The 9,863-nt window shown below is 38.1% G+C and overlaps 1 protein-coding gene across 1 annotated transcript; it reads left to right on the forward strand.

The window, feature by feature from the left end:
- Window positions 1–2,528: 2,528 nt before the first annotated feature.
- LOC115375334 (SLAM family member 9-like) lies at window positions 2,529–5,990 on the forward strand. Its single transcript, XM_030074753.1, has 5 exons — window positions 2,529–2,616; window positions 4,205–4,507; window positions 4,592–4,870; window positions 5,672–5,788; window positions 5,938–5,990. Exons 1-5 carry the CDS (start codon window positions 2,529–2,531, stop codon window positions 5,988–5,990), a joined length of 840 nt encoding a protein of 279 aa, XP_029930613.1.
- The last annotated feature ends 3,873 nt before the right edge of the window (window positions 5,991–9,863 follow it).

Raw genomic sequence — 9,863 nt, forward strand, 5'->3', positions numbered from 1 at the left:
GGTCTTCCTTTCCTGGGTCGGTCCTCATGTGAGCCAGTTTCGTCGTAGCGCTTGATGGTTTTTGCGACTCCACTTGGGGACACATTCAAAGTTTTTGCAATTTTCCGGACTGACTGACCTTCAGTTCTTAAAGTAATGATGGACTGTCGTTTCCCTTTACTTAGCTGATTGGTTCTTGCAATAATATGAATTCTAACAGTTGTCCAATAGGAAAGAATGTGTTCTTGCCTAAATGTGTTCTGATGTTTTTAAATGTGTCCTGTACGGTGACCTTGCCAAGAAAGGCGCCTTTAAATAAAATTTATTATTATTATTAACAAATTCCACAAATGAACCCTGACAAGGCACACCTGTGAAGTGAAAACCATTTCAGGTGACTACATCATGAAGCTCATTGAGAGAAGGCCAAGAGTTTGCAGCGCTGTCAACAAAGCAAAGGGTGGCTACTTTGAGGAATCTAAAATATAAAACATTTAGAGTTATTTAACAATTTGTTCTTTGCTACATAATTCCATATATCTTGCTTCATATATTTGATGTCTACAGTATGTATCTACAATGCAGAAAGAAGTAAATATAAAGAAAAAACATTGAATGAGAAGGTGTGTCCAAACTTTTGACTGGTATTGTACATGTATTTATAAACAGTGTAAGTACATGGAATTATAAATTGTAACATGTGTGTGTGTGTGTGTGTGTGTAGCACACCAGTTCCTATATAGTTTCTTCCGCGTAACACAAGGCAGAGACCAGATACTTCCTTGTTTCCTTTCATAGCAGAATGGAAGCAAAATGGTTAGTTCTCTGGACTTTTCTGCTCCAAATAAAAGGTAAAGTCTTCTTAAATCTTTTCCTACAAATATTTCTATCTCTGTCTCTCCAAATAATAGTATCAAAGTAATGTGAATGTACAATGTAAATGTAAATTATGTTTTTTTACACGAGGATAAACAAGGGATATTCAACATTACAAAACAAACAAACAAACAAACAATATAAGTGCTCTTTATTTTCTAAAACTAAAACAGGGTTTCTATATTAGACAGATGCTTAAGATCATTTTGGCAGCGTGCGAGACGGCATACTATAAATTACTCAGCCGGGAAGGGGTGGGTGGCGGTTAATATTCTAAGATAAAAATAAATAAATAAATAAATAAACGTTAGAAAATTTTTGTTAATTTACAAAAAACAAACAAACAAACAAACAAAAACAAACAAAACAAAAAAACAACTTGAATATTCTCTGAGATTAATCCTTGACCCATGAACTTCTTACTTTTGGTTTCATTACAAATTTTACTGATGTAAGAAAGAATTTAATCTTTTGTACTTTTGTACTTATTGTAAGTGTTTTTGGAAAAACAGCAGCTGTAAATATGTAAAGAGAGAGAGAGAGAGACAGACAGACAGAGAGAGAGAGAGAGAAGACAAAAAATGTAAAGTAAAGACAAATTAATGACAAATGATCAAACGATTCTCCCACTGTATTTGTTATTGTGTAAATGTACATGAATAATAAACCTGGGAATCGTTGAAAATGGCTCCTGTAATTTTCAGTACAGCCATTCTCGCATCTTTTTTACTCATTTTTTACAGCTGTGAAGCATCAGACTATGTAACCTAGTTTTACCTGCTGTAATGTGTAAAACAAGCCTTTTTTTCTACTCTTGGTAAGCACATATGTTGCTATATGTCTGACAAAGTACAGCTTAAAATATATTACAGCTTCCCGTTATCCAAGTAAATTTTTAGGTAATTTACAGGCATCAGAAGGGCTGTCTCAGCAGTTTGCTGAATCTGAAAATCACATGTAAATTTCTCTAAAATAGCCCAATGTTACTGTTGAGATAGGAAGTCTGTTGAAAAAAATAATTAAGAGTCAAGGCATCAAGACTGCTGTTAGAGATGATAGGTTAAAAGCAAAATTTAACTTTGGTAGGATGTTGGCTATTATAGTTACTTGTGCATTATTTGAGTCTGCATGGTGGCAAAATATTCCCAGAAGTGTTTGCCTGTGCTCCGGTGCAAATCAAGAATATTGAATTTCCAACTCTTCACTCACTTGCTCCCGAAATAATAGCTTTTGCACATAAACTGTTTGTTTTAAATGAAACAGCTCTTTTCTTGTTGTTTTCCTGTCTATAAAGTAGCATCTATAGGAAAGCTCCACAGTTATCTTGTGCCTTCCTGGCATCCTGGAATCCATAATGCATAATGTAAACCATAATCCACTTTGTTCACATTCATTTATGTGCTTAAGGAGTTATTGTGAGATCTGTTTAGCTGCACTATGGAAGTGACTGAAGAGATGCAAATACAACATTGTGGATTGATTCCAGGGCAGCATGGAGCAACTGAGAGGATATTTCACCATCATGGCTTGTATCAAATCCATATAACTTTACAACCAAACACTCTACCAAAGTTCAGTTTTGCTTTATTAACAATGGCAGTGGGATTCATTTAAAATTTCCAGACCCTCATCCTTTCGAAAATTAGAAACCACCTTAAAACGCCTGGAATGGCATGGAGTCAAGAAATCATGGCCAGGGTTTTAAGAGGCAAAACCTCATTTCTGAGCGTCTCCCCGTCAGCAGCAGCGAATTTGCCCCAGGTGAAACAATTTATATAAAGATTGGTTTGTTAAAGTGTGGCTCGAAAAGTGATTTAAAACAAGAGACTGACTCTGCCACAGGATTGATATTTGATAAGCTACCTACGATGTACATCATAACATAAGACAAGCAACCAAGTTTGTTTTGAAATAAGGCGGTGAGACCAAAAAGTACAATATCTGATGTAGTTATTGAGTGGTAAAGGTGTTATCTACAAGATACTCAGAAGATGTTAAAGCAGTTTGTGTGGCGAGGTTTGACAGACATTATGTTTCTTTGTAATCCAGTGGGAGCGGGTACAAAGGAAATGAGATGGGACCCAAAACTGAATGTCAGGGTAGAAGCTGAACCAGTGCACTGCTGCTTATTGGTGTGGTAAAAGTTTAGAGAGGTTTTCTTAAATTAAATGTAAAGGTCTAAGTGCTTCATGGGAAATGTTTTAGTGGTATGTGCACAAGCTGCCTCTGTGAGAAAAGAGTGAGAAATGATGACATGTGTTGTTGCACAGGAAACCATAAACCGAAAGCTTAACTGACTTGAAACACGTATTCTTCAACTGTGCAATGAAATCGCACTTCCTTTTTGATTGCTTCCACCATGCATGACACTCCTGTGTGTGTGTGTGTGTGTGTGTGTGTGTGTGTGTGTCTGCAGCTGTTGTTGGAAAATACTGGGCCATGTGACTCCTGGCAAAGAATTACAAATGGCTGGAGAGCTACTGTACTCATTATTTGAATCATGCAGTATTAATTTGTATTTTGAAAAGAGTTTGGCAGTACACTTACCTGCTGAGTCTCTCCTGAGCTGTGGTCAATACAGAGCCGGGTAGAGCCTGTAGTTAGGGAAAGTGAGGAGTGCACTCTTTTAATTGACTTAGTTTTGAAGGACATTATTTCCTTATAGTAAATGCTGTTATTGTGATGGATTTTTCTAAATACACACTGTAGCTATAGATATGGGTTGCATTTTTTTAAAAATTATGTTTATCTGCGTAGTGATAAAACAATGAATTTAAGTGTAACGATACAGCAATAAAACAGGATAAACGTTTAAAAAAGCTTCAAAAGTAATATCTTACCTCAAAACAAAGAGAACAACTGTGATAACAGTATAATGTATCAGTTTGTCTATGTCAATGTGTAATATCCAATGCTGGATTTTACATCACTTTAGGTTTTCGCTTGTCATCCTCTGCTCAATAAATAAATGTATGTTAATAAAGACAAGGAAGAACATGGAGAGGAGGTTTGACAGTCCAACGAATCAGTAAAGGTGATTAGATTAATTTAGTTTTTCTTATCATCTGTTCTTGAAGGATCTTTGTTGGTGTGAGCACAGAACAAAATGACAAAACACACAGCGGGCAATAACAAGCTCACTGATGATAATGATATTTGCTGATATATGTTGTTATAAGTCTGTCAGCTCCCTTTTCACAATAAGGGACCCACCACTATCTACCAGAAAACTGAGGATTCAGTTTGTCAGATTCAGAAAAGTAAATATTGTTAAAATAGCCAGTCAATATTGACAGAATAATGATTAAAATTATTTTGTTCATGACATCTTTTTTTTTTTTTTTTACAGGTTCCAGTACCGTGACGTCTCGGTTTGTGCTGAAGGGAGAAGATGTCACTCTGGATGTTCAGAAACCTGACATTCAAGAAGGAACCATATTTACATGGAGGTTCAAGAGAGAAGACAATGTAGTGAGATTATTTAATGAAAAACCATTTATCTCTCCAAACTACACAGGAAGGGTTGAGTTTTCATTAGAAGATTACTCTTTGCTGTTGAAGAGTCTAACAGAAGCTGACAGTGGAGTTTATTCTGCAGTGCTGTCTGGGTACAAAGAAAAGAAGTTGACTGAATATGAAGTCACAGTTCAAGGTCAGTTCCTGAATGTCTCAGACTTTGATCGACAGCAGTAGCTGCTGCCTGTTTTCTAAAGCTCTTCAAACTTCTCTCCTCCAGAGCGAGTGTCTCCAGTTCACCTGACAGTGAACTCCTCCAGCTCAGACTCCTGTAACTTCACTGTGACCTGCAGCAGTCAGAACTCTTCCATCAGCAGCACTTTGACATGTGACGGAGGAAACTGCTCTCTGGAGGGAGGAGAGAGGTCAGAGGTCACAGCCTCTGCTGCCTCCCTCAGAGTCTACCTGTTGAATGGGTCAGTCATCTGTAACCATAGCAACCAGGTCAGCTCGAGTGAGGACAGGAAGAAGATTGATGGTCACTGCTGGCTATTTGCTGGTAAGACATAAAGGCAAATTAACGTGTCAGTGGTGCTCAGACTGAGTTTTAGCTATACAAACATTTCTCAGGGTGGAGCTGCTCTGGAGGCAGAAATAATCTCATGTTCCAGTGTTTCCTGTTTGTTCGTTACAGCTCTGCCCTGTCAGCATGTCAGGTTCAGTGTTCATTAAAAAAAAAAAAGAAACTGTATTATTGAGTTCATCTTTTTTGTCTGACTTCTGTTTATTTGTACTGTTTTCCTTTAACACTAAAATTTACACATTTACAATAAAAGGCAATCGCTTCATTTTACTTATTAATTTATATAGCAATAATTCATGATCTTGGAGGGTCAGTAGGCTAACATCCTGTCCTCTTATCTTAGACTCTAAATGTTTCGTTCAGTCAGTCAGGCTTCTGCATGATGTCACATGCCAGTTTACATCTGGAAATATGAATTACATGAATCTTATTCTCTGTTTGTGTTAAAAGCAGCAGATGTTGTTTAAGTATCAATCAGAATCATTGGTACTGATTTGTCACCAAATGCTTTGGGATCAAATTAACATTCATGTTTCTGGTGGTCAGAAAATAATTATTTAGTTTTGAGAAATAAAGTAGAGGAATTTGAAGTCTAAAAAACTGTTAAATCTGATAGTAACCACACAGCTCTGCCGCCAAAAAGTGTTTTTATCACTAAAACTGCAACCAACCAGCAACACAGGTCTGCAAAACATAACACTACAGCAGCATGCTTTCTATTCTGTTGGGAGGCTTGAAGTAGATCAACATTTTCAACCCTTTTGTTTTTATTTTCAGTCGACAACGGAACGGAACTGCCCAAATACGTAATCATTGTGATTGCAGTGGTCTGCGTCGTCTGCCCCTGTCTCGTAGGATTAGCTGCCTGTCACATTTACCAAAACGGTATAACAGGTAAGTTCAGGTGTTAATTATTTCAACACAGAAGGACAGTGTAATCAAAACTTTAATCGTCTCTCAACACACTGAGCTTCAGGTGATTTTCAGTTACATTCTCACAGAGCTCAGCTTTTCACAAGAACACCTCGCCTGTGTTTTCCTAGTTACAGAACAGAAGACAAAGGCTGATGTACATCAAACAGCAGGGAACATTTAACAGTATCTATACTGTTACAGAGAGGTGTTTAAAAAGGGAGTGAGCTATCTGTCACTTCAAAACTGACTGAGATGGAGTTTTAAGTTGAATGTAATGAAATGATGTGAAATAAGAAGGATTAAAATGATGTAGTCTGGGCATTCTCTTCAAATGCTTTCAGAATAAGAGAGATGCACATCTTGAGACGTTGTCTTTGAAATGACAACAAAGACAACAGACTAAAGGTTAGGGTTGACCCAAAGCTGCTGAGAAACAAAAGGCACACACACACACACACACACACACACACACACACACACACACACACATTAGTCAGAATACACACAACAAGTTAACCATATGAGAAGGAGCTAGTATAGTGGTGATAAAATCAATCAGTGTTTAGAAAAAAGGTCTATTTCCTCATTTAGACCTGGATAAACAAGAGCATCAAACCTAAAAATCCCAAAAAGTCTCTCTGAAGTAATTTTTTAGACCACCTCTGATAGACAGGGCAATAGACTGTCCACTTTCACAAGGCTGCTGTTTGGATCATAACAATTATTAAAATAGTATGCCATAGGGCAACAGCATTCACATTGGCATGTCAGGCGGTAGACAACATATGTAGAATTTCAATTAAACAAATGTTTACATGTATGTATCTCCCTAGCCTTCATATTCATATTGGAGCAGTGTGTATTTGACAGTCCTTTATGGAGGGGGCTTGTGTGTAATAAAATATGTGAGGACCCTGGAAAATCTCGTTCAGGGAGGGATCGCTCCAACATGCTTAGCTTGGTGATCTTTGCTCGGCGATGCCCTGCCTGGTCAAGAACAAGACATGAGAACAGAAAACACTCCTCTGCAGAACTACACTGAGGAACATTCTGTAACTTGATTTCATCGGCTGCAGTCTACAAAGACGCTCATATGTATATCTGTTTGTTTGTTTGTGTGTTTTTTTTTTTTTTTTAGGAAAGCATACAATGGATCCCGAGAGCAGAGGTGAGTAGACGCTGTGTGCCTAACAGGCCCGGACTGGCCTGCTGTTTGGCCTGGTCTGCAGTTTTGTTTGTTTGTTTGTTTGTTTGTTTGTTTGTTTGTTTGTTTTTGGCCTGCAGTCTTGTCAGCAGGGGGCGCTCTGGATGCCACATTCAGTCAGATCTGGCTACAGCCCCTCCTCCCCCGCTCTTATTTTCTCCAATGGCAGGGCCGGACTGAGAAAATCATCCAGGCCGGGAATCTAGCTCCCAGTCAGGCCACATTTTAAACACGGTCCTCCCTCAGGAAAATCTGAGTTAATTAATTTCCTGCATTCTGGTGTATTTTACTGTGTATGAATCACAGAATAATGAGCCAACAGCTCTTTCAGATTGGATTCAGATCATGTTATTACGCATAAATGACTTCATTGCATTGTTGATTGATTACATTGATACATGTTCAATTAGTGGATTGCCACTATACAGACCAAAATTGTGAAATTGAAATAGTACTGATTGATTGATTTTTTTCCTGTGAGGTGGAGGTACTGCCAGATCCTCAGGAGTAGAACCTCATGAGGATCAACAGAGAATGAGCTCTGATGAAATGACATTACAACACAAACAATCACAAAGTGCGTAAGAATTAGATACAGTACATGAATATCTCAGTCTTTACTCTTGAAACACAATTGGCTAGCTCTTGAAACTTGACCCACTTTTGGCTGCACTATTTAATAATCGTGAATAATGTTTGTCAAGTCACTTCATGTACAGTAGTAATACAAAAAAACAAAAACAAAACCCAACAAAAACAAACACAGTGTATTTCTGGCATAAACATTACATAAGTATGTAATGTAAAATATGTTCTCTTGCTTTGTTTTCTCTATAGGTGGAGAGAGTAGTGCCAGTGCTAGTGCCATAGTGGTAGTGGGAAATGCACAAGAAAAGCCCACTAGTTCAGACCAACCTGCAGGTATGAGACATTTTACATACAGCGGTGAAAGAGACAGAGTTAAGCAGTATTATAATCAGAAACTGAAAATATGCCATGCTCTTGTTTTTTCATAGGCGGGGAGAGTAGCAGTGCTAGTGCCTCCATAGTGGGAAATGAACAAGAGAAGCCCACTAGTTCAGATCAACCTGTGGGTACAAGACAACGCAACAGTTGGATTTTCACTGCTAGTTCTTTGATGTTGGTTTGATCATAGTCATATTACTGTGAAATATCACTAAAGAACTGGGTAAATAAATAACCTAGGTGTTTTATGTAGGGCCTAAAAGTTCATTTGCCGTTGGCTCATTATTCTGGGATTCATATGCAGTAAAATACACCAGAATGCAGGACATTCAGTTACTCAAATTTTCCTGAGGGAGGACCGTGTTTAAAATGTGGCCTGACTGGGATCTAGATTCCCATCGTGGATGATTTTCTCCGTCCGGCCCTGCCTGTGTATACACACACTGCACCGCTGTCAGCACCACGAAACTGAAGATGTTTGCAGAGTGAATCCCCTCCTATGTGTTTACATGGGAATTTGCAGCAATGACTTTCTCAGAAATCTCTCAATCTATTTATTTGTTATTATTACCTCGAGATGAAGCAGCTGTTAAGACACTTTACATTGTATTCATTGATTTTTTTTTCCTTCTTAAAATGTTTACATTCCTTATAAGAAACAGGTGAATGAAGCAGGATGCCAGTATGATATATCATGTCAGTACATTGCACAATATTATACACCTTTTGTCGTTTTTCTGACTGACCTACAGATGAGGAAGATATGATGATGAGAGAGACCAGAGAGAATACAGTGTATGATACTCCAAAGGTAAACCACAACTTTTTTACATTAACTTTGAGCTTTGCCAGCAACATGGAGGAATATAGTTTCAGATTTGGGGAAATTTGCTAATTAAGACAAGGGGAAAAATCATTCTGCTCAGTCAAATTTTTACTTGAGTTAAAGCAATGGAATACTTGTTTTAAAATACTTAAAAGTATTTGAAAGTACATTCATAAGTACATTTTCTTTTTAATATCAATGCAAGGCTACATTGTTTTCATGATGCATTAACAGACCCTCATAACTCTCTGAAGCCACCTAATGAATACACTGAATGAATACACTTTACTACACAAACGTCAGAGCAGACTTGCAGTTGAGGTACTGATACTTGCAAAATGTACTCAACTAAATGTACTTTGTTACTGTCCACCATGAGTAATTCTAAAAGTAAACTGTAAATAAATATAGAAAAAGCCAAATAACATTTTTTCACAATATTATGCATGTTTCCCTTCAGCAACCCAATCCAGGCCATGCTGTGGCTCAGGGCCGCACAGCAGAGGAAGCAGCTGAGGCCGAGTCTCGAACCATCTACAGCTTGGCTGGTCCCTCCGGGCAGCCGAATGATGTCAGTGTGTATGCTCAAGTTCAAAAGAGTCTAAGGCCAGCAACGTCTTGAACCAACACAGCAGAGTTTTGCTTTGTTTTAGGGGTGGGGTGGGGGGTGGGAGGAGGGTGGGGGGGTGGGGGGGGGGGGGGGGGAGTATAAACTCCACTGTCAGCTTTCTGTAGATTCTTCACCTGCAAAGAGTAATTTTCTTGTGAAAATTTCACACTGTGCTTGAAGCTGTCTGTGATTCTCATGTGTTCATTAGTTAATTTTGCAACATAGAATGTGTTTTGGAATTTCCATTCAAATACAAATTTCCCTCCCAGAGGTTCAGGTTTATGGACAAGAAGTAGATCCTCTCCCTTTAGCACAAACACAGACCTCACAGCACTGGAACCTGCAAAAATAATAAACAAATCACTTAATCAAAGTTACATTTGTGGTTATCGAATACCCATGTCAATTAGCAGTCAGTCTTACGTTCAATTTGGATATTCTCCATAAA

Source organism: Myripristis murdjan, chromosome 17, assembly GCF_902150065.1.
Source record: "Myripristis murdjan chromosome 17, fMyrMur1.1, whole genome shotgun sequence".
NCBI classification, from domain to species: domain Eukaryota; kingdom Metazoa; phylum Chordata; class Actinopteri; order Holocentriformes; family Holocentridae; genus Myripristis; species Myripristis murdjan.